At 32.0% G+C, this 25,861-nt stretch overlaps 1 protein-coding gene across 1 annotated transcript in view; it reads left to right on the top strand.

The window, feature by feature from the left end:
* LOC126887123 (integrin beta-1-like) overlaps nucleotides 1-25,861 on the top strand; it is a 75,006-nt gene continuing 49,145 nt past the window's right edge. The window contains exon 1 of the mRNA XM_050654481.1: nucleotides 1-175. Coding sequence (XP_050510438.1) covers nucleotides 38-175 — 138 coding nt within the window. The 5' untranslated portion in view covers nucleotides 1-37. The remainder of the gene's footprint in view (nucleotides 176-25,861) is intronic.

Genomic DNA, 25,861 nt, shown 5'->3' with positions numbered 1-25,861 from the left:
TTTTGATAGACAATCCGTAAATATCTCTGCTACGAAAATGTTAAGCCAAGGTGCTATATTTCTTCTAATACTTGTTACTGTTATTAGTGGACAATCCAGCCCTTGTTATATATCTGATACGTGCAAAGAATGTATACAAAATCCTGGATGTGCATGGTGTGTAAACCCTCTGGATGTAAGTTTGTTATTTACTATTTAAATCAAAAGTATAAACAAATTATTTAATTAAATAAGTCAATATACCTACAGTGATGAGTGAGCTAATAACCGGCAAAATAACGCAAAATACGGAAACCAATAATTATGTTCTGAAATAAAAAGAGATGAAATTAGTCGAGGTGAGAAATTATTAATAAAAACCTATAAATTTACATTATATTGATCGTTTGCTACTTGTAGGCGTATCGGAGGAGTTTGGAAACTGCCACTGCTACATTTTATATTTTATAACATTTTTAATATTCTCCTGTGACAGCTTGACTCCGATACGTCTAATACGTCTAAGGTGGGAAACTAACAATATAATGTAATTTTATAGGTTTTTAACGATAATTTCTTACCTCTACTAGTTTCATGCATTTTTATTGCACAACGTATTATGTTTTCTGTCTTTTCCGTTATTTTGTCGGTTATCTGCGCACTTATCACTGTACACAAATCATTATACAGGGTGTCCCGAAAAGATTGGTCATAAATTATACCACACATTCTAGGGTCAAAAGTAGTTCGATTGAACCTAACTTACCTTAGTACAAATGTGCTCATAAAAAAAGTTACTGCCCTTTGAAGTTACAAAATGAAAATCGATTTTTTTCAATACATCGAAAACTATTAGAGATTTTTTATTGAAAATGGATAAGTATCGTTCTTATGACAGGAACATTTTAAAACAAAATTATAGTGAAATTTGTCCACCCCATAAAAAATTTATGGAGATTTTGTTCCCTTAAACCATCCCAAACTTTTGTGTACGTTCCAATTAATTCATTATTGTGGTACCATTAGTTAAACACATCGTTTTTAAAACTTTTTTGCCTCTTAGTATTTTTTCGATAAGACAGTTTTTATTAAGATGCGGCTTTTTTTTCAATATATTTACGTAAAAATTTTATGGGGGTTTTTTTCCTTTAAACCCCCCAAATGTTTGTGTACGTTCCAATTTAACTATTATTGTGGTACCAATAGTTAAACACAGTGTTTTTAAAACTTTTGCCTCTTAGTCTTTTTTTCATAAGTCACCTTTTATCGAGATGTAGCTTCTATTTCAAAATATACCTAAAAATGTAAATTATAAATAAATTTTCAGATTATTAACAGGTCTCTATAATCGTACTTAACCATATACAAATATGTGGTGGTTTCGACAAATATTCAAAATATCTCGATAAACACTGGCTTATCGAAAAAGTACTAAGAGGCAAAAAAGTTTTAAAAATAATGTGTTTAACTAATGGTGCCACAATAATAATTTAATTGGAACGTACACAAAAGTTTGGGGGAGCGGGGGTTTAAGGGAACAAAACCCCCATAAAATTTTTATGGGGTACACAAATTTTACTTAAATTTTTTTTAAAGATTTTGCTGCCATAAAAATGCCACATGTCCATTTTCAATCAAAAATCTCTGAGAGTGTTCGATATATGAAAAAAAATCGATTTTCATTTTGTAACTTCAAAGGGTTGTAACTTTTTTTGTGTGCACTATTGTATATAGGTAAGTGAGGTTCAGTCAACCTATTTTTGACCCCAGAATCTGTGGTATAATTTATGACCAATCTTTTCGGGACACCCTGTATAACCCTGTTTTTAAACTAAGGGCCGGTTTCACCAACAACAAATAAATCAATGAATAGTCATTCGTCGAATAAAATTTATTAGTCGATTATATTTTTAGCAGTGGCGAAGCGTCGATGTAACCACTGTTACCATTGGTAACAGTTACAAATCTTGCAAATAAATATTTTATGACTACTACGAAATAATTCCATTTATATTTTTTACCAACAGAAATACTTGTTAATATTCTTTTTCTCATGATCATCTTTCAGTGCGTCACAGTTTTTCGATTTCTCTCTAACGCATTAAATTGTATGTGACAGAAAAAAAGGCACGTCTGGGAATACTTCGGTAATTATTCTAGTTCGGTGATTATTCTAGTTGTCGATAGATGGCGCCATAATCAAAAAAGAATTATTTATTAAATAAAATAATAATATTATCAATATAATCTGTACAATTTATAAGACTATACAAATGAAAGAAAATACCATTTTATAAATGCAATAGACACAATTGATTTGGTTTTATTCCAAATTGAAAATAAAATTTGACAACTGTCAGATTTAACTAAAATGTCACGTTAGAATAAATGTCATAAATGTGTATTATCACGGACTTACCTTTTTTTCTATAATTTGTGACGCACTGAAAAATGTTCATGAAAAGGAGAATAGTACCTAATTCAGTAAATAGCCAACTAGACGCACGAAAATATTGGCGAGATATGTGAATCCATGGCACGTTATCTATTATTATGCTGTTACCAATACTGGCACTGGTAAACGGTACGCAGGAGAAACCTCGCTATCGATCGGGACTAGCTCTGAAAATTTTGAAGGAGCGACGGGTCTAGAGACGGCGCGCAGGCACGCTGTGCATATCAGTAGTGTCACCATTTTGAAGATTGGTAACGTTGGTTTAGTACCTATTACAGATTACAGTGTGCGTGCATTTATTAAACATGGAAGAGTGTTGCTACGTATTGCGTAATTGATCAACTACTTGAAAAGTCATTCTACTTGTATACATTTTTATTTTAAAGAAAAAAATTATATTATTGAAAATGGAAGAATTAAAATATAAACAATAGTTTTCAAAATATGTTCTTTTTACTATTTGTTCATTTTTTTATGTTAATTTTATGGTAGAAAAATATGTTTAGTTTGTTTATTATTTATTGTTATACCTGTTACATATACATAATTACATACATATAATTTGGGAACAGTGATTTGTTTAATTTTATCCCACACGATTGAAAACAAAAACTTATATTTGGGCGGTTCAAAATATTTTTTTAAATAAGATTTTTTTACATCTGGTTTTGGTAACACTTTAGAAAAACTCACGCGTCGCCACTGATTTTTAGTCTGTTTCAATACAATTTTGTTAATTTAAAGTTAAACTCACAAATTTTCTTTATTATAAATATTTTTTTATTTAGCTAATGCCTTGACAACTAATGGTCATTGGCATCTTAGGTACAATGGATTTTTCCAATTAGGTACCTAATGTAATGGGTAGTGTGTGTTGGGTAAGTGTCTTGTTATTTTGCAAAGTTGACGTCATTGTCTTTACAAAGAGACGTTAATTGTATCCGAATGTCTGCGGTCCCTCCGGTGAGTACCGATCCCACAAGGATAAAAACTATGTTCACTCATTAATTTATAATAAACGAAAAATTCTCTACCCTGGTGAGATTCGAACTCAAGACCATTCGGACCTTTCGATCCAAAGGTAGGCGCTCTTACCACTGAGCCACAGAGGGGGTTGAAATAGATATTTAAAGCGAGATTAACTTATTTTATCTATCTATAACTAATTTATTCGAAAAGTAAATACAGTCGGAAAAATGAAAGAATAGGGCCTTTCATCGATTGTCATTTGTTTCGAGCTTCTGTCATATGTCACATAATATTAATATATCTACGTCATACGTCTTTGGTTTGTATCATTGGATATGCCAATAACGTTTGACGTAGATATATTAATATAATGTGACACATGACAGAAGTTCGAAACAAATGACGGTGAATGAAAAGCCCATGAACGATCACATCAATCACTTATTTTGTATAGGGCTTTTCATCGATTGTCATTTGTTTCGAGCTTCTGTCATATGTTGTATAATCTGTGTATAATATTAATATACACGGATTATACGAAATATGACAGAAGCTCGAAACAAATGACTGTGAATGAAAAACCCTATTTGCTGTCTGTTTATATAAATAACAAACGTTTGTTATAGAATTATAAATTTAAATTATAATTATATGTATTATGTTATTATGTTTCTACCAACGAGAAATTATAGAGAAACCCTATAGTAACAAGTTTTACCAAGGGTGTACTTTTTATGATCACCCATATTTAACTTAAGATATTACTTTTATTTTCAAAAATATCGGTAAAAACAAAAATATGTTACAAGGGAATAGGCATTAGGTGGACATTTTTTACCCACCCTTGGGCGTTTAAGGGTTAATAACAAGTTATTACTATGAAAGTTAGAAAGTGAATAAGTCAAAGTTTAAAGCCCCCCCCCCTCCTACAAGATCCTGAAGAAATTTTTGTCATTATTCGATTACTAAGCTGTTATTTTTAAGTAAAAATAATGAGCGCCATGCACGTATTAGACGACCGTCCATGATGAGTGCGAAAGAGATGCCATTCACGCAGTCCAATGGCGCATCTCACTCGCACTCAGATTTACAGCCGGGTCAATACGATCTTACCGCTTATTATTAATAAATCAAAATAACAGCTTAGTAATAAATTAATGACAAAAATTTCTTCAGGATCATGAAGGGGGCGGGGCTTTAAATTTGATTTAGTCACTTTCTGACTTTCATAATATTAATCTTTAACCGAGTTATTAAGTCTTAAAAATGGCCATTTTCGCGTTTTTCAAATTTTAAATTGTTTATAACTCGAACACGATCAACTATAGAAAAATTACACAGACCTTTTCAGTCCAGAATAATCCGAAAAATCTAAAAAAAATTTGTCCGGGCCAAAAATATTGATTTTTGCGATTTGATTAAAAAAATGTTAAAAAAAATTGGACCACCTTTCGCGTGGGCGACTTCTTGAACCTTATTCTGGGGTGTCTCACGAATGTGATTATGTAAAAAAATCTCATGGGAATATTTTTTCCAACGAACCCGCCGTTTTCGCCTTGTATATTAGCAGATATCAGTCCAGTAAATTAATTCAGCCCAAAATTTAGTTCTGATAATTCTAAATATATCTTATTAAAATTAAACAAGGAAAATCCCAGTGGTTGGCTGTATACCGTAGTTTTAAGAAAGTTACTATGAAGTAAAAACTTTTTAATAAATACTCATTACTCATTTCGTTGTGAACCGAAACAAGAGCCGTCTTATGTTAGTTAGTTCAGAGAGTGCCAAAAGCACCCTAACTAGTTTCAACTCTCGTTAGAGTTTCTTCAGAGAGCGCATATTTGATCTCTTTAAACCATTAAAATTCGGGCCGCCATCGCCAGCCTCGATCCACAAACGAAAAATCACGATGACATGGATACCGTGGCGGCATCTGCTAAAGGCGAACGAAAGTTTTACTTTTAATATAAAAATTTAGTAAAATTAGCAATTGGAAATGTGGATTCATAGACGGATGCTGAAGATACCTTGGACAGCAAGAAAAACGAATGAAGAAGTACTAAGGAGGGTCAACAAAGATAGAGAACTGCTAAAGACTGTTAAACATCGAAAAATGTCTTATCTGGGACATATGTATAGTGAGGGGAAGTCGATATAAAATATTACAACTGATCCTTAAAGGCAAAATAGAGGGCTGTAGAGGCAGGGCCGCTGAGAGGGATGAGCGGCCCCCTCGCGAAAAAAATTGTTTAATTTTTATAGAAATATAATTTTCAATAATAAATGATAAGAAATATTTCAAATATAAATTTGATTAAATTTTGATATTATAGCGAAATAATGAAAATCAAATGGTGAACATATTTTCAATACAGGTTCTTATTACGGGCGGCGGCGAATCCGTTCAGGTAACAATGGCTGCGTTCACCAGAAATAATCGGTTTAAGTTTCAACTTAACAGCTATGTTGCAGCGCTTTAAAACTACGTTTAAGGCTGTATGACACTATACATTTTCTTGTATCATTTCTAATATCGTTTCTGATATGTCAAAAAAATGCATAGTGTCATGCACAGATACAAGAAACGATATCAGAAACGATACAGGAATTTGAGTCAGACACAGATTCTTGTACAAGAACGGCGCCAATTTCTGCGCAAAGAGCAAAAACGTAAAACCTGCTGGTAAAACATCTAAAATGTCATAATTACTTAAGTCGACTTTACACTACATGATTTATCATGTGATTTGTCATATGATTTTTCCCATGACAAGCCGCATGACAATGCTTATGACAAAACGAGCCGTATACCAATGCAAAATCATATGACAAATCACACAGTGTAAACATGTTAATTTCACTCCATGACCAAATCATATGACAAATCACATGATAAATCATGTAATGTAAAGTCGACTTTTACTCATAATGGCGGCTGAAATGAAAATGGGATCATGTATTGATGAATTTATTTGTGTTTTTGTAGGTATTATTTATAAATCTTTTATTGATACTTAATATACCGTTTGGTATGGGCTACTGTTCTACTAATAACCATATATTTAGCTCCTAGTAAAGTTGAAACTAAATTTAGGTTTCATGGTGCATAATTTTTTAATAGACGAAAATACAATAGTTCCTAATTTGGATCAAACTGAAGATAATTCTAATGCAAATATTTTAGCACAAATATCAAAACAAAATAAAAACACAAATAATCAACCTCAAACAGTCAACGTAAAATTCTGGTTAATGTTAATTAAAAGTTTATAAATTTTATAAAATCCTTAAAATCAGCTGTAGCTGTAAATGCAGTACTACCATAACGTGACACAGGGTGACAAACAAAATTTCGACCAATCACATGCCGAATTTCATACAATTTTCGATACAAGAAAATGCATAGGCCGCGTCTCACCATCAAATAATTTGATCAAACAGTTTGAGCAAACTTGACGTACTTGAGGAAGTACGTCAAAGTGACGTCACAATTGCAGTTTTTTTGAAATTCTAAAAATCTGTGCTCTCACTATCAGTCTAGTTTGATCAAATTTTTTGTATTGAGTTGTCTAACTTGTTTGTACTTTATTTAAAATTAAAATTTTTCATTATTATCCACAATGAACACTCAGGATGTGACGTCACTTAACTGTCACTTTCAGTTTGCTCAAACCAGTTTGATCAAAATATTTGATGGTGGGACGCGGTATACAGCCTTTAGTCTGGTGAATGGTATTTTTCCGTTTAACACTTTCATAGTTGGTTTTTTTTTGTGTTCCCACCTGTTCTATGTATCAACTTAACCTAAAACGAGATTCGTTGTTTTTGTTGAACTTATCGTTCAACGATAAATTGGACGTACCTTAAACAAATTTAATTCAAAAATGGATAATATACTACCTTTATTGATGTTTGATAATGAAATGAACAAGAAATAATTTTTGGTGCTGCTGGCTGTGCTGGACTTGGCAGAGCAGAACCATTGGATGACCCAGCATAAATAAATAATAATTATCACGTAAATATGAATTATGTTGAAAATATTGTTCCTTAATACACAGATTTACAATTTCGTGAGCATATACAATTATGTATATCCTAAGATTCAATTACTTTATAATTAAAACCATTGTAAAATAAATATTTTCAAATAATCGCGCCATTACAATATATTTCTTAAACACGTTCAATATTGAAGCGATACAAATACTACGTTCAATAAAATGGCGACCGCTTCGTCAACACGTTGAAGTTTAGCCTAAATTGACATGACGTTCACCCGAAAAATCTTAAACAGTTTCAGAGCGCTGACGTAGCGCACTGGTCTGGTGAACGCACCCAATGACTGCGTTCACCAGATGCAAACACGTTCACAAATGTTTGCGCTTTGATTCTAAACTTGTTGACAGCGAGCTGAACGGTTGGTTGTTTAGGTTAAAATTTGACATTTTGCTTGCTTGGTTTGAACGTAACCTAAAATAAATTTTCTCAATAAATACGTTTTTGAATTTATTTTTTTTTATTAAAGGAAAAAAGAAAATTTATTTAATAGATAATAACGTAGCAGAATGTCTTCAGTAGCCTTTATTTTATATATAAAACCCTTATCAATATATTCTACAATATATACAATTTAAATTCCCGCCATATTTTTTCAATATTCAACACGTTTGCAAAGTTCAACTTAAATATTTTATGTTTGCAAAAATGGCGACCGCTTTCCAAACATGTTTGACGTTAGCAAGTCGTTCAGAAGCATAAAGCGCAAACTGATTGCCAACTTTTGCATCTGGTGAACGCGCCCTATGTTGTTATTTCTCTATGACGCGCCCATTGGTTATGTTTACATGAAAGCAGTACGCCGGCACCGTACCCAAAACAACAACGTACGATGTCGCAACTGTAATATAACAATAACATTTATTTCAAAATAGAAGTATTACTACTACTTTTCGATTTATAACGTTCTCCGTCGTTTTCCGACTTCCAATCGCCACTTCATGTTCCACACATTCATTGTTCCACACGTTCTATGTTTCTTTCTCTCAGTTCTTTGTTTATTCCCTCGCTCCAACTTTTTCTCGGTCTATTTCTTTGTCTCGGGTATAAATTAATTGCATTACGTATAGTCTAAGATCCGATATAAGGTCGAACTGCACCGATCTGTTTAATGGAAAAAAATTATTTTATATGTAAATTAGTATGTTCAACATTATAAAAAACAAGGGGTGCCTGATATAATCCTGTTCTGACTATAATTAATTAATAATTATAAAAAGAATGTGTGTGTACTTTGTACGCACGTAAGAAGTTATACTTCTATTATATGATTTAAACGAAATTAATATACTTTTTATTTATATTTTGTTTAAATATTAAACTAATTTATACTTACTACTTCTCAAACATTTTTATTAGAACAGTGCCAAAAATTAAAATAATAAAAGAATAAAACACACACAAACACATTAAACAAGCAACAAATGATGTCTGAACATTAATTGTCGAAATTTTTTTTAACTAAATACGTATTTTCTGAAAATACAATTATATAATAAATATACTTACAATCATAAAATGTATTAAAAAAAAACAAAAAAGAAAGTTTCTATTGGGACTCGAACCAGCGCTGATAAGAGCGGTTGGTATTGGAATTCATTCGCCTTCTCCGCTTAGCCACGGACACTATGTGTCATTATTTACGAAGATCGACTAACTAAACGGATTAAACTTGTGATATTTTGATATTTTGAAAATTGATCAAATTATTTTAATTTTGAGTTGAAATGATTTAGAATTGAAAAAATACAACAAAACATAGAGTAAAAAAACAATATATTAGGTGAATATTGATAGAAATTTTGATGGTAATCAAATTATATAAATAAAAGTATTACATACTATGTATTTTGGCAGATCAAATAGGTAGGTTTATAATCATGATACATTAACAATTATTACGTACCTGTTGCTTTTAAAAACTATTTAAAAGTCACTACAATATTATAAACTTTTTTGTTTCTGTCCTCACAACAATAAAACTAATATATTATACATTTGTTTACCTTTACCTTTACCTCCAAACCACAGCTGCCATATCGGATAATTTTTGACATGTCATTTGAACATCCAATCAGAACAAAGTTATAATGCGCATGCGCCGGGCTGATAGGTTTTAACATATAAAAAAATCACCCTCTATCGCCGGTAAAGAAGTATAACTTCAAAAATGATTTTTTTTTATAAATTTGACTGACGTGTTTAACAAAAAAAATTAACACTATCGGTAAGTGCAAAGCCTATAGGATATGTAAAAATAGGGGTGCCTGTAAAAAGCCTCTTCTAAATGGGGGTTGCCTAATTTTTAAAATGTTACAGCGTCTACTTACGAATAATTGAACATGTGCAAAACTTTGTTATTACTAATTTTACGAAAAAAAGTTATTCTTTATAAAAAGTTCTGCATGATGTAGATCCTATGATTCAACCATCAGATGTCAAATTTTGTCAATCTTATACGAGTTATATCAAAAAATGTTAATTTCGGTCAAGAGTGACTTCGACCTTTCGAAAATTGTTATTATGAAACGGTATTAATAATCAAAAAATATGCATTAGTGCGCAATTACATCATTATAATTAAAAAAAATTGCAAATTTTTCCGAAATTAGATTCTAAACTTCATTTTTATTTCTTACAAGTAGGATAACTCTTTTATTATCAATTTTGCAAAAAAAGCAATTGTTCATAAAAAGCTTTGAATTGTCTAAAACCTAAGGTGCAGCCATCATCAATTTTATAAATTTTATACGGGGTATGTCAAAAAATATGAATTTCGCTCGGGAAAAAAGTTATTCAGCATTAAAAGTATGTTGCAATATAGAATTATATCCTTAAAATTGGAATATTCTGAAATATAAAAGTATGAAAAAACTCTTGAGCGAAATTCATTGGCAAAATTGGCAAAAAAAAGGAAAATTACTGGCAAAAGCTCGCAATATATGTAGGTACTTAGAAAATTACAAGTACTATGAAATATCCAATAATTTGGAAATATATTTACATTAGATTAATTAAAAAAAAAACTGTAAACATTAAATATTGAAATATAATATATTTTTCAATACAAATCCTAAAATCGGTCAGGAATTTAGACATTTTTGACAACTTTTTTGAAAGGAACGTATATTTCCATATATTTAGCTGTTGCCTGGAAACGAAAAATATCTGTATGGAAATATTATTTCCTTACAGGAATTTCCTGTAAGGAATAGTAGGTATACTGTACAACAAATAAGAAAAAACGACATATTTCTCACGAGCGCAGACATTTGTTGGCACGAGCCGAGGAACTAGGCGAGGGCCGCAAATCAAGCGAGGGAGAAATATGTAATTTTCTCATGTGTTGTACACTGTACTTTTTCTATGGATGCGGTTTTGTCAAGAGTTCAAACTTCAAAATTTAATAGTTTAGGTGCTTTTAGGTATATTATATGCACAAATTGAAATAAAATCATCACATTTCCGACTTACTGTAACCTTCTTTCTTTAATTGTAAGTTCAACTTCCTTCTCTTTACCTATTCTTCTCAGTACTTCATTGTCCGTAACTCTATCTACCCAGGAAACCCTCACAATTCTTCTATAGGTCCACATTTCAAAGGCGTTAAGTCGTCTCATTGTCTCCACATTTAACGTCCATGGTCCATAACTTATGGTTTTGAATAATAAAATTCTTGTACTGAATAAAATATCTTTAATAATTATTTTTTATTTTTTAATTTGAAATTTTTGACAACTGACATTGTTCATTTATATTTACATCCTTGAAAAAGATAAACGTTTCAAGTAACTATATGTAAAATATCACACAAAGTTGAAAAATGTATCCATTAATATATTATAACACCCTGTAAATTTAGATAATAAGTAGGCTTAGATATTAACTTAAAATTGTTATTGTAATACCATACAAAAAAAAAACAAATAGTCTGGCTAATTGGCTATGTCAAAGCCATTAATAAAAAAAAATAAAATAAAAAAAAGTAACTATGTGTTGCTTTCTGGTTGCAATTTATAACGATATTTAAATGCTTTATTTATAATGAATAATATATGAGCGCACTTATAACCGGCAAAATAACGCAAAAGATGGAAAACATATTAAGTTGTAAGATAAAAAGAGATGAACCTAGTGGAGATGTTAAATTTAGCGATAGTAACTTATAGATTGATATTATATTGATTGTTTTCCACCTTTAGACGTAGCGGACGAGTTTGAGAAATGCCACTGTCCCAGTGACAGTTTTAGTTGACATACTCCTCTGATACGTCTAAAGGTGGGAAAAAATCAATATAATGTAAATCTATAAGTTACCGCTAAATTTAACAACTCTACTAGTTTTGTTCCCTTTTATCTCACAATTTAATATGTTCTCCATCTTTTGCGCTATTTTGCCGGTTATTAGCACGCTCATCACTGTATACATATATTGCGAGTTTTTGGCAGTGATTTTCCCTTTTTGCCAATTTTGCCAAGTTGGCCGATTTTGCCAATGAATTTCGCTTAAGAGATTTTTTATACCTTTATATATTTCAGAATATTTCAAATTATAAGGATATTCTTCTATATTGCAACTAGTGTTGCCCAAAATCGGTCTTGGTCTTGCAGTCTTGGTCTTGTTCTTGCGTTTTAGCAAGACCAAGACCAAGACCAAGACCGCCTTATTTTAGCAAGACCAAGACCAAGACTGGCCGTGCAAGACTTGAGCAAGAACAAGACCAAGCCTGCGAGACTTTTGCGTCTTGCAGTTTGAGTGTCGTTTTATGGAATAATACAGGGTGTAACAAAAATACAGGTCATAAATTTAATCACATATTTTGGGATCAAAAATAGTTCGATTGAACCTAACTTACCTTAGTACAAATGTGCACATAAAAAAAGTTACAGCCCTTTGAAGTTACAAAATGAAAATCGATTTTTTCCAATATATCGAAAACTATTGGAGATTTTTTATTGAAAATGAACATGTGGCATTCTTAAGGCAGTAGTATCTTAAAAAAAAATAAAGTGAAATTTAGACACCCGATAAAAATTTTATGGGGGTTTGGTTCCTTTAAACCCTTCCCAAACTTTTGTGTACGTTTCAATTTGATTATATTATTGTAGTACCATTAGTTAAACACAATGCTTTAAAAACTTCTTTGCCTCTTGATACTTTTTCGAAAAGTCAGTATTTGTCGAAATATTTTGCATATTATTTGTCAAATCCACCACACATTTGTATATGGCCACATATATGTTATGTTCATCTGTGATATGGCTAAGTACGATTATGGAGACCTAATAATAATAATAGGAAAATTTATTTATGATTTACATATTTAGGTATATTTTAAACCATATTAAAAAAGAAGTCATCTCGATACAATGTGCCTTATCGAAAAAATACACAGAAGCAAAAACGTTTTAAAAACACTGTGTTTAACTAATAGTATCGCAGTAATAGTTTAATTGGAACGTATATAACCATTTGGGAGGTTTAAAGGAACAAAACCCCCATAAAATCTCTACGTAAACATATTAGAAAAGAAACCGCAACTCGATAAAAACTGCCTTGTCGAAAAATACTAAGAACCAAAAAAGTTTTAAAAATATTGAATTTAACTAATAGTATCACAATAATAATTTAATTGGAACGTACACAAAAGTTTGGGTGGGTTTAAGGGAATAAAACCCCCATAACATTTTTATGGGGTGCACAAATTTCACTATAATTTTTCTTTAAGATATTCCTGCTAATAATATTCCTATAAATCTATTCCTATAAGCTATATTTCCTATATTTCTATAAGCTATTCCTGTAAATCTCTAATAGTTTTCGATATATTGGAAAAAATCGATTTTCATTTTGTAACTTCAAAGGGCTGTAACTTTTTTATATGCATATTTGTACTAAGGTAAGTTAGGTTCATTAGAACTATTTTTGGTCCTAGAATAGGTGATTTAATTTATGACCTGTATTTTTATTACACCCTGTATATTAGTTAGGGTATATGCTTAGAGACTATGAGATACAAAAAAATATGTAACAAAAATTTGGAAAAATGGATTTATCCGCATTATGAACAATACGATGAACATACATACCGAATTAAAAATATGAACACTTATTTATTGGATACGTACTCAGAGGTCATAATAAATTATTATACAATGTAAAAATAAAATATTTCATTCTTTTCTAATATCAGACGACGCCTTCGCTCCGAAATTAATTACAATTGAGCAATTGTCTATGGACAAACTGGGGGTTAAATTCCCAATTTGTTAATGACTAAATAAGGTCCCACTGACCTCTGTGAACTGTATGTTAGTTACCAACGCTTTGGTTCAAAAATCACACCACATAAAGAGGTGGTAAAAGGTTATATCTAATCCTTTAACTAAGATTAAATTAATAAAGCGAGTTGAGAAAGTAAAGGTTTAATTATCCTAGATAAAAAAAAGGTTACAAAATAAAACAATAATTAAATTAAAAAAAAAAGAACCAATCTAAACGTGTACTGAATATGGAGTCAAAATTCAAAATGTCTATGAATGTAAATTTATTTGAAAATGTTTACTCAAAAAGTTTTGTATAGCTACCATAGTCCCATTATTGCACTTCACGGTGGCTGGTTTCAAGTCAAGGAACTGCTGCTGGTCGAAGTAATCTGCTGGTCTCGAACGGCCACGGCTCAAACTTAGCCCAAACACCACAAATCTGGTAGTTCTTTGCTGAATTTGGCGGTAATAAAATCACAAATAAATAAGTAGACTCCAATATAGTCTACTACAAACTGGACAGTTACGTGAAATTTTGTATTTACTCCTGTATAAAATAAAGGAGTTAAGAAACAATAAAGTATTAAAAACACTTATTCAAAACAACAAAATACAATTTTTACGTATGGTCTACAAATTTTTAACCACACATAATATGTGTACAACTCTAATTGAGTCAGGGTACTGGCGATACATTTTTTAGCGAGTTGACGAGACGAGGACAATTTCTCGCCCGTCAGGCCAATAAAAATGGAACAACGAATCGACAACTTCAATGTATGGCGCGTTAATATTTAATTTAGATTTTAAATACGCGTTTCCGGAACATTCTCCCCCCGCTGGCTTGTCCAGAGAAAACAATATTCAACTCAACATATATGCCTCACCAGAAGCCGCCAAAATTATTCCGAGTCCGGCCCTGTCCAGTTACGTGTAGACTTGATTCAAGGCTTACAAAATATACTAACTAGAATACCTTACTATATTATGTATTGAATTACGTTAAACCTACAAAACGAAACTATACTAAAACAATAAAAAATATATATAAAATATAAATATGTACAAAATTCTGTAGAACTACAAATCGGAAGAAGGTAATCGACAAATCTTGGTGATTGGTCTCACATATTCTCCCGTCCGAGTTTTTACCTTGACGGACCTAACCTTTTGGTCTCGTCCCATATATGTTTCAACAATACGGCCCAGAGGCCAAAGTAATGGAGGATTTTCCTCATTTTTAACAAGAACCAATTCATTGACCTCAAGGTTTTTAGTGCATGTTCTCCACTTTGGTCTATGCTGTAGCTGATTTAAATAATCAGTAACCCATCTGTTCCAGAACAATTGTTCTTCTGCTTGCGAAATCTTTTCCCACATAACAATTTCATGTTCTTAGTAGATTCATAGAACATACTTTTCAGAAAAAGTATATACTTAGAATATGCGTAATTACCATTGCGAATGTGCAGAGCATATACTGAGTATATACTACATTACAGTACTTAAACGTTCTATGTATATACTTAGAATGTACTACCGCACTTCTTTTCAGTATATACCAAGAACATACTTTTTAGAAGATTCTAAGGAGGTGCTATAAACCTTCTATTTATATACTTAGAATGTACTATCGCACATATTTTTAGTATATGGGAAGAATATTCCAAGGAAGTGCTATATACCTTCTATGTATATACTTAGAATGTACTATCGCATATATTTTTAGTATATGGGAAGAATATTCCAAGGATGTGCTATATTTCTCAGAAGTATGTTTTCAACATCACCCATCTAGGTTTCAACATCACCCATCATCTCATCCTAGGTTCTACTAATATATTATATTTACATATTCTAATTGCATATGAGAATGTATAGTTATTGCATTCTACAATATTACGTAAAAAGTAAGTATAAAATGTATAAACTTTAATAGTTAGTTATATAGGTACCTATGTATAATAAATATTATATGGGTAAGTAGCCTGTATATAAAATATAAGTAATATATTTAGTTATTATGTGCACATCAAAATAAAAATGCTGCTTATATAATTATATAATAGCCAAATATATAATATAATATGTATGTAAATTGCTAAAATTTATAGGTATCTATATACATTATACATACTTTTACTTACTAGGTATTTGGGAAATATTGAAGTACCAATATGAATTTATTATTTTCAAGCTGCTTTTTATGTTCTTAAAATGTTTTAGTCCTTGTAGCTAGAAATACAGTCGCTTCTTCCTCACAGCGTAGACATAAATGCCTTAACTGTACTGGAAACTATTTTCATATTTTGCCTTTTTGTTACCTACCCCCTTCCCTTGTGCAGGTATAAAATATGCAATGCAAGGGTCAGAATAACAATGAATGGCCGTTTCCGGATTCCCGAAAATTATAGGTAAAAATATTTTTATGGTATAAACTCAAATCAAAATGGTGTATTCATTTCAATTGAAAACGAAACGAGAATTTCTCATTTTTCTTCAATAGAATTAAGTTTTAAACTTTTTTACCATACAATTAAAACGGTTTAAAAAAAATGATGAATTAGATAGTTCAGTAGTACCTACCAAAATACCTAAATTTGATTAATTATTCTTAACGCGAAGTTGATAATCTATAGGCTAACATTATTCTTCTTCCTATAGGTACATACAGTATATTCTTTTTAAGATATTTTAAAAGTATATACAAGTATGTGTTAAGCATATACTTTTGCATATACTTACGCATATACTAAGAATATTCGATTAAGGTATATTCTAAGAATAAACTTTTACGAACATTCCGAGATACTACGTACACGAATGTGCTCAGTATATTCGGTGCAAGAATATTCTTCGAAGCACATGCAAAGAACATGAAATTTAGAATGTTTTTTATGGTACATGCTATATGCTTGTACTACGCATATACTAAAAAGGATATACTTCGACGAATGTTGGCAGGATATGCTTAGAACATGATGCGAACATCATTGTTATGTGGGTTGGTACACATCCAATCTATTTTCGTTGACCAAAGTAACATCCAACTCCGGGTATGCAGTTAAACTTGTGCCAATCAAAAAATGTCCCGGAGTGAGACATGCCATGTCGTTTGGGTCATTCGATAATTGTGTAAGGGGTCGTGAGCTTAGAATGGCTTCAATTTGCACGACCACTGTATAGAACACTTTAAAGGTAACAACATTTTTACCAAGTAATCGATAAATGTGAAACTTAGCGCTTTTAATTCCACTCTCATGTAAACCTCCCCAATGTGGAGCATTTGGAGGCAAAAATTTAAATTCTATTAAATTCTCTAGACAATAATCTTTTATACTACTATTTTGTTCTTTACTTATCAAAAATTCGTGCAATTCCTTAAGCTGATTACGTGCTCCAAAGAAGTTAGTTGCATTATCACTATAAATAACGGTAGGGTTTCCCCTACGGGAAATAAAACGTTTCAGGGCTAATAGAAAATCCTGAGTAGTCAGACTTGAAACCAATTCCAAGTGGACTGCGTGAGTGACTAAACAAACAAAAATAGCTATATAAGCTTTTGTAATTGGTGCTTTTCTAAGGTTAGAGCTTTTTATTAAAAAGTATCCACCATAGTCAATGCTTACCTTTCGAAAAGGTCTAGAGACAGTTACCCTATCTTTGGGAATGTCTGCCATAATTTGGGTCATTGGTTGACACTTAAAACGAAAACAAATCATACAGCGGTGTATCACTGTTTTAACCTCTCTTAAACCATTAAGAGGCCAGAATTTTAGGCGAAAGTTTGACAGAGTGGTTTGCGCACCTGCATGTCCTAATTTTATATGCATTTCTTTCAACATAAGCGAAACAATACGATTATGAGCTGGCAACAAAATAGGATGTTTCTGATCATATGGAAGGTCAGCATTTTCCAATCGTCCACCCACACGTAAGAAGCCGTCCTCTAGAGTGTATATGGGCGCCAATGCAGCTAAATTTTTATTTGAACAAACTTTATTTACTTTAAGGTCAGAAATTTCTTTACTAAAATATTGTTGTTGAAGCTCCCGTACTATGAGATTTGTTGCACTATCTAGTTCTCTGGGAGTTAAAACCTCCGTTAATCGATTTGGATCAGTCTTTGACAACCTACAGTTTTTTACAAATCGTAAAACGTATGCAAAAATACGTCGAGTCTTTTTAAGCGATGAATATCTTTCCGAAGCTAATAAAAAAAAACTATTTTCTACTTGAATGTTAGACAATACGACCTTCTTTTCTTCGGAAATATTCTCCAAATCAAAATTCATTCTGAATTGTTCATAATGTATCTCTAATGACGATAAAAATGGAGGACCACGCCACCACATATGCGAAGGGACCAACAGCTCTTTCACTACTACACCCCTACTAGGCAAGTCTGCTGGATTCCAATTAGATTTAACATGATGCCAAAGAAAACTTTTCCCTATTGACTGTATAGCTGCTACCCGATTTGCCACAAAAACATTCCACCTTGACGAACTTGAATTAACCCAATATAAAGCTATCTCTGAATCCGACCATATATGACATTCGTCAATCCTAACACGATCCTTAAAAATATCTATAAGAGAACTAGCCAACTGCGTACCCAAACTTATTGCACACAACTCTAATCTGGGAATCGTCATTTTTAACAAAGGTGCGACTCGTGATTTTGACGTAATTAATAACGAAGAGATTGATTCATTACTGTAAATCGTTCTCATATATACAACTGCTGCATATGCCGCTTCACTTGTGTCACAAAACACATGCAATTCTATTTTACAAGTGTCTGAATTTGTTAAAACGTAACGAGGAATACTTATTGTTTTTAACTGAATAAAGTCCGAGCAAAACTCTTCCCAAATCCTTAACAAATGCGGTTCTGTGATTTCCGAATCCCAACCAATTTTCAATAACCAAAGCTTTTGAATTAAAATTTTTCCTCTAACGATAAATGGTGTCAACAAACCTAATGGATCAAAACATTGAGCAACCAACGATAAAACCTTCCTCTTAGTGATCGGTTTACTTTCCGCAATTTCCGGTACTACAAAGCTCAAAACATCAGTAGCTGGATTATATCTTAAACCAAGCACCTTATTAGAGTGTTCCTTTGACAGATCTATGTTCTGTAATTCGAAACTGTTTGAAACATTCTGATCCTTTTGTAACAACTCAGTAAAGTGTGAAACAATTTTGTGCAATGTAAATCCAGATCCCATTAAGCACTGTACTTAAGTCATTATTTAGCTTATTCAATTCACTAACAGAATCACAACCCGCCAAGATGTCATCCATATACGTTTGTTCTGTTAAAATGTGCGAAACAAAAGGATAATTCGCTTGATTTTTATTTGCGATATCTTTTAGTACTCTAGTAGCCAAAAAGGGCGCGCAATTCGTGCCGAATGTTAATCTTTGCATCTCTATACACGATAGTTGTTCACTAACGTTATTTCTCCATAAAATATTTAGCAAAAATGTTTGATTTGGATTAACTTTTATTTGCCTAAACATTTTTTCAATATCTCCTATTAAAACAAATTTAAAAGTGCGAAATCGTAATAAGATATCGTACAAGTTAGGTTGTACCTGATACCACTTTAGCATTATACCGTTTAGTGAGAGACCGGTAGAGGTTTTCCCACTAGCATCGAAAATAATTCTAACTTTAGTCGAAATACTGTCTTCGCGTATGACTGCGAAATGAGGCAAAAAATATTTATTAAAATTTTTATTATATTTTTTCAAGGGAATCACTTTGGCGTGATCTAGTTGCAAATATTCGTTAATAACCGATTTATACTCGTCGAAATGAGGTTTATTTTTACCTAACTTCTTTTCTAGATTAAAGAAACGGTTTTTAGCCATAGCCAGCGAATCTCCTAACTTTCCAAAAGAGTTAGGAGTACGAAAAGGCATATCTAATTCATCGGAGTTCAAACTTGGCTTCTCTCTCGGAACGTCCTCAGTGCACCAAAATTTTTGTACAATGTGCTCGAGAGTCTCAGAATTTCCCGAAGAGATACACAATGAAACGCATGGTGATGCATCTTCACTTGTGTGAATAGACTCCAGTTGTTTAGTTCCAAAACATGCGTGAGGTGCATGTGAATTCTTACTCGAAGGGTTTTTTATAAACGAAGTTGGTATTGTACCGGCTAGAATCCATCCCATTCTTGAATTTTGAAGGGTTGGCATGTTTTCTCCCATGTGGTGCATACCATCTACCAATAATTATCTATCAATATAAGAAAACATGTATAGTTCCCAACAGGACAACCGAATTTTTATTAGACATTGTCAAAGTCGTAAATTCGATACTCGCGTTATTACCATTACTAACATTTTTATCGTTTGCGAGGCTCGGAGAAGAATTTAATATTTCCGTTGTTTGCAATTCGGAACAAGGCGACAACGATCTCTTTGAAAAATGTAATAATGTCGCATGATTTTTTTGACATACTACGCAAGATTTTTTACTGGGACAGGCTGTGACGTAATGTTGGCCTTCAAGGCAATTAATACAAAGTTTATTTGTTTTAACAAATTTAAATCTATCAGAGACCGACAATTTTTTGAATTTTCTACAGTCGCAAATTAAATGATTCTGTAATGAACAGAAGTTACACGATATTTTTCCACTGTCTGTGGCAGATAAAACTCTATTATTCATTCTATTATAAGTGGGAGCTGCTGACTTATTTTTATTCGATGTAGATGCATCAGAATGCTTAACCGGTACTAAATTTTCGAGATGTGTTGCTCTTTCCTGAATTTTATTTAAAAATTTCTCAAAGGTAACTTCTGCCTTTTGTTCCCGTGAAAACTCCAAAGACCTTAGCGTAGCGCTATCAAGTTTTTGTTCTACTAACAATATAAGTATCCAATCTAATTTATCCTTATCAGTTAGATTTAAATTATCCAAAGCTTTAAGTTTATTAGACACATGAATATATAAATCTCTAAGTTGTATGTGATTTGCATTTTGTGGTACCGGTTTAAAATCAAGTAGTTCCAAAAATAATGTTTTAGTCAAATTATATTTATGGTAGGGGAGCAAAGTATGCTAAATGTGCAGTCACTCGAGCGCTTTGGTGACCTATTGGGTTGTGAAGAATAGGTCCTAAAATCAAAAAAAGTTAAGTAAAGTTTTCTATTTTAGTGGGCGCTTGCCATTTTTTAATTTAATTTTCCATTTTCAACAATCGTTTTTTCCGATTATAACGCCATCTATCCATAATTCGAAAAATTGTTTCGAATAAAAGTTACTTATTTTTACGTAAGGAATCCAAATCGGCAATAAAAAATGAGGGCCCCTATTTAAGATTTTAAAGTAACCCCCCACCCCACCTCCGCGGGGGGTCCTGTTTGATGCCATTCGATAGACTTTTAAAATATATTGAATAAGTATATTTTACAGTTTTTCGATCTGATGTTCCTTTCGCGAAATATCGCGGGATTCGTAATTAAAATATTAAATTTACCCCCCACCCCTCTCCGTGGGAAGTCGTGTTTGGTATCATTCAATAGATTTTTAAAAAATATTGAACACGTACTTTTTAGTTTTTCGATCTGTCATTCATTTCGCCAAATATTCGCTTTTTTCTTGTGAAATTTTGGGACTAACCCATTTCCTTACGCCCCGTCCAAATCGTCAGATTTTTAAAATATACACTCTTTTGCATGTACTTAATTTACCTTATCTTAATCTGACCATTTCGAGTTTTTTTAAGGATACATTTTTTATTTCGGGCCCCCCTTAACGAACTCCCCTGTGTTAAGAGCCAATATATGGTAGAGGTACATCTGCAGGGTACCAGGTTTCTCCCCATATGATAATCTGACGCGCTCGAGTAACTGCAAAAATCCCCGCTTGGGCTCCCCTACCATTATTTCCATACCTCTCTACTAGAGTATCCAAAGCTAACTTTAAATTTTTTGCAACAACCGGAAAATTTGATATTAATTTAGCCGGCTCACCTCTAACATATGATTTTAAATACATCAGTTTTTGAATATCTGATAATGAATCATTTTTTAAAATTGTTATATCGAATATTTGAAAAAACGAGTCCCATTCCGTTATTTTACCTGAATACGGTTGGATTGAAAACTCCGGTAGTCTAACGGCTACTGGCGGTACATTTTTTGTTGAGCTTGTGCTAACTGACTCTAATTCTAAACTATCTTTAGACAATAAATCTAGTTTCGTGCTTAAAATGTCAAAACACCCCAAATAAAGCGCGTCTGTCTCTTCTCGCGTTTCTAATTTGCCTCCATCGGGCAATGTGCCTTCTAAGTAGTTATAACCGTCATTAAAATTATGAAATGCTTCTTTTAGCATATCTAGTTTCACGGATATTGCAAATTTACTATTTATTTGATCTAAATGATCACGAATCCAAGTTTCTACGCGAGTAATATTCGATTTACCTGTCTTTTTCTTTGAACGAGCCGTTGCTTCATCCATTTTTATCAACCAAAATATAAAATAAGTATAAATTGAAAATTGGATATAAAACCTGTACTATTTCTCAAACTCTATCGTTTAGATCCGGCTCGAAGGACCATGGACAAACTGGGGGTTAAATTCCCAATTTGTTAATGACTAAATAAGGTCCCACTGACCTCTGTGAACTGTATGTTAGTTACCAACGCTTTGGTTCAAAAATCACACCCCATAAAGAGGTGGTAAAAGGTTATATCTAATCCTTTAACTAAGATTAAATTAATAAAGCGAGTTGAGAAAGTAAAGGTTTAATTATCCTAGATAAAAAAAAAGGTTACAAAATAAAACAATAATTAAATTAAAAAAAAAAAGAACCAATCTAAACGTGTACTGAATATGGAGTCAAAATTCAAAATGTCTATGAATGTAACTTTATTTGAAAATGTTTACTCAAAAAGTTTTGTATAGCTACCATAGTCCCATTATTGCACTTCACGGTGGCTGGTTTCAAGTCAAGGAACTGCTGCTGGTCGAAGTAATCTGCTGGTCTCGAACGGCCACGGCTCAAACTTAGCCCAAACACCACAAATCTGGTAGTTCTTTGCTGAATTTGGCGGTAATAAAATCACAAATAAATAAGTAGACTCCAATATAGTCTACTACAAACTGGACAGTTACGTGAAATTTTGTATTTACTCCTGTATAAAATAAAGGAGTTAAGAAACAATAAATTATTAAAAACACTTACACTTACTTCAAAACAACAAAATACAATTTTTACGTATGGTCTACAAATTTTTAACCACACATAATATGTGTACAACTCTAATTGAGTCAGGGTACTGGCGATACATTTTTTAGCGAGTTGACGAGACGAGGACAATTTCTCGCCCGTCAGGCCAATAAAAATGGAACAACGAATCGACAACTTCAATGTATGGCGCGTTAATATTTAATTTAGATTTTAAATACGCGTTTCCGGAACAGTCTAGATTTTGAGAATTCTGGAAATACAAATCTGGTAGTTCTTTGCTGAATTTGGCGGTAATAAAATCACAAATAAATAAGTAGACTCCAATATAGTCTACTACAAACTGGACAGTTACGTGAAATTTTGTATTTACTCCTGTATAAAATAAAGGAGTTAAGAAACAATAAATGATTAAAAACACTTATTCAAAACAACAAAATACAATTTTTACGTATGGTCTACAAATTTTTAACCACACATAATATGTGTACAACTCTAATTGAGTCAGGGTACTGGCGATACATTTTTTAGCGAGTTGACGAGACGAGGACAATTTCTCGCCCGTCAGGCCAATAAAAATGGAACAACGAATCGACAACTTCAATGTATGGCGCGTTAATATTTAATTTAGATTTTAAATACGCGTTTCCGGAACAGTCTAGATTTTGAGAATAGTAACCTTTCATAAAATAATCTTCTTGTGTTGTGTGTATAACAATATCGCATTGAAACTTTTAAAGAAGTATGTCGCCTATAAGGTGATAAAAATATAATACGAATACCATATTCACTGTTACGGACAACCTCTCAATTGTTTTTCCTTATCCATATCGTAAAGACTAAACATCCTACTTTTTGCAGGTGTGCAATTAGATATTAGATCAATCGGCCCAACAAATTTTTTTGCTGAAAAAGCACTAGATAATATAATGCCTGGCTACCATGTATAGTCCATTCGCGCACGGTAAAATGATAAAAAACCTTCAAATTTCAAAAAAAGAGATATTTATTATTATATAAAAAGAGATATTGGCCGATGTGTGATTTTGTCATTGTTTTTTTATTGTTAATGAAGAACTTATGAGAGGTTGGGTGATCGGGCTGCATTAAAAACTAAAAAACAATGTTTTTTTAAAATGAAATAAACAAATTACTTATCGACAACTGATAAATAAAGTTTAAACTTCAGTTTAGGCACTTCGAGATTTCGAAAATAATATTTTTTTCCACCTACCTCTACCGAAAGTATACTTTTCCGGACCTGATTGTAGGGAGCAAAGTTATACTTTTCCTCCCTAGGGAGGAAAAGTAAAAGTAACGTCATATGTCATTCATGAAATATAACTTACATATTGACGCCCTGTATAATATCTATTTTCTATTACGTAAGTATCTATACATTTTAACATTTATTTATAAAACACTCTGCATTTTGCAGAATGGTAAAAAACAGTAAATTGTTATTTTGATTTAACAATGTTTACATTAATAATTTGACTTATATTTGACAGTTGACAGTTATATTGTACCTACTTGTTCGATTTAGTTCTAATAAATTTTGTTGGTTAGTTACATAAAATAAATTAAGTAAAAATGAAAAAATGACTTGTTATTTGAGGAAGGTGGAAAAACCATATGTATAACATGGGAGTAAAGTGCCTTTTCCACCCTTGGATGATTACTGCCCTCCGCTACGCATCGGGCAGTAAACTTCATTCTCGGGAGCAAAAGTAGTTTCCTCCCTTGTTATACAAATAGCTATTACTTGTGATTTTGAGCCTTGAACATCGTCATTTTTCGATTTTTTTCAGTTTTAAATTGATTATAACTCGGAAACGAATAACTTTAGACAAAAACTACAAAATACCTTTTTTTGTTCCATATAATTCAAATAACCTAAAATAAGTCTGCCAGGGCTGAAACAATTGATTTTTATAATTTGTTTAATTTTTTTTAAATAAATATAGAAATAACTAATATATAAATTACGGCATTTCGGTATATAGGAAATATTACATGAAAATTAATTAGTAGTTATGGTTAAAAATGCAAAAATATACAGGGTGTTCTATTCGAAATACTAAAGTTCATTATATTTTCAAAAAAAACGCAAGATCTGGTAACAATCTGTAATTACCACTATAATATCGGCCGCATTAGAAGACCTTTATTCACCAAATTCTATAAAAATCGTTCAAGTCGTTTCCGAGATATTTGAGGCGTTCCATACATAAATCTCACTCTGTATAAATGTTATATAATTAAACTGCGTGTATTACTTTGTATTAATTCTTGTTAAAAAATAGTCAGTCTTAAAATTTTCAACTAATAGCAAACAAAAATTTTCAACTAAATATAGTGTCAAAGCTATTGCGTACTGTGCTGTAATTTAATTTGTATTTTTTTTATTTTTTATTTGAATAAATGGCAAATTGTAGAACTCTTTTATTCCATTTCATTTCATATACCTAATGTGAGAGTCCATCAATCCCTTTCTAGACAGATAATGTTCTTTAAAATACAGTCTAGATAAGTTTATGTCATTTGTTTGATTTTTTGTGTTTTCACCATGTTTTAGCATATGTCAGGTTATTAAATGCAAACGTTTATTAAGAAAGAGACTGACTCCCGTGGGACATGGTAGATAGCCCAGTTAGTTAGAGTATAGGCAGGGATAGTTTAGATCGTGGGTTCAAACCCACCTAATGTGAGTTGTTTATTAATAAATAGCAATATGCTAGTGGGTAACTGCGAGACTTGCAAGACTCTTGCTGCAAGACCAAGACCAAGACCAAGACTGGGAGTGCAATACCAAGACCAATACCAAGACCAGGTGTACTGGTGCAAGACCAAGACCATGACTGTCCAAGTCTCGTCTTGGTCTTGCATTTGGGCAACACTAAATTGCAACATA

The sequence above is a fragment of the Diabrotica virgifera genome, chromosome 6 (genome assembly GCF_917563875.1).
Source record: "Diabrotica virgifera virgifera chromosome 6, PGI_DIABVI_V3a".
NCBI classification, from domain to species: domain Eukaryota; kingdom Metazoa; phylum Arthropoda; class Insecta; order Coleoptera; family Chrysomelidae; genus Diabrotica; species Diabrotica virgifera.
The sequence above is the reverse complement of the archived record's forward strand: the minus strand, read 5'-3'. Positions and strand labels throughout refer to the sequence as shown.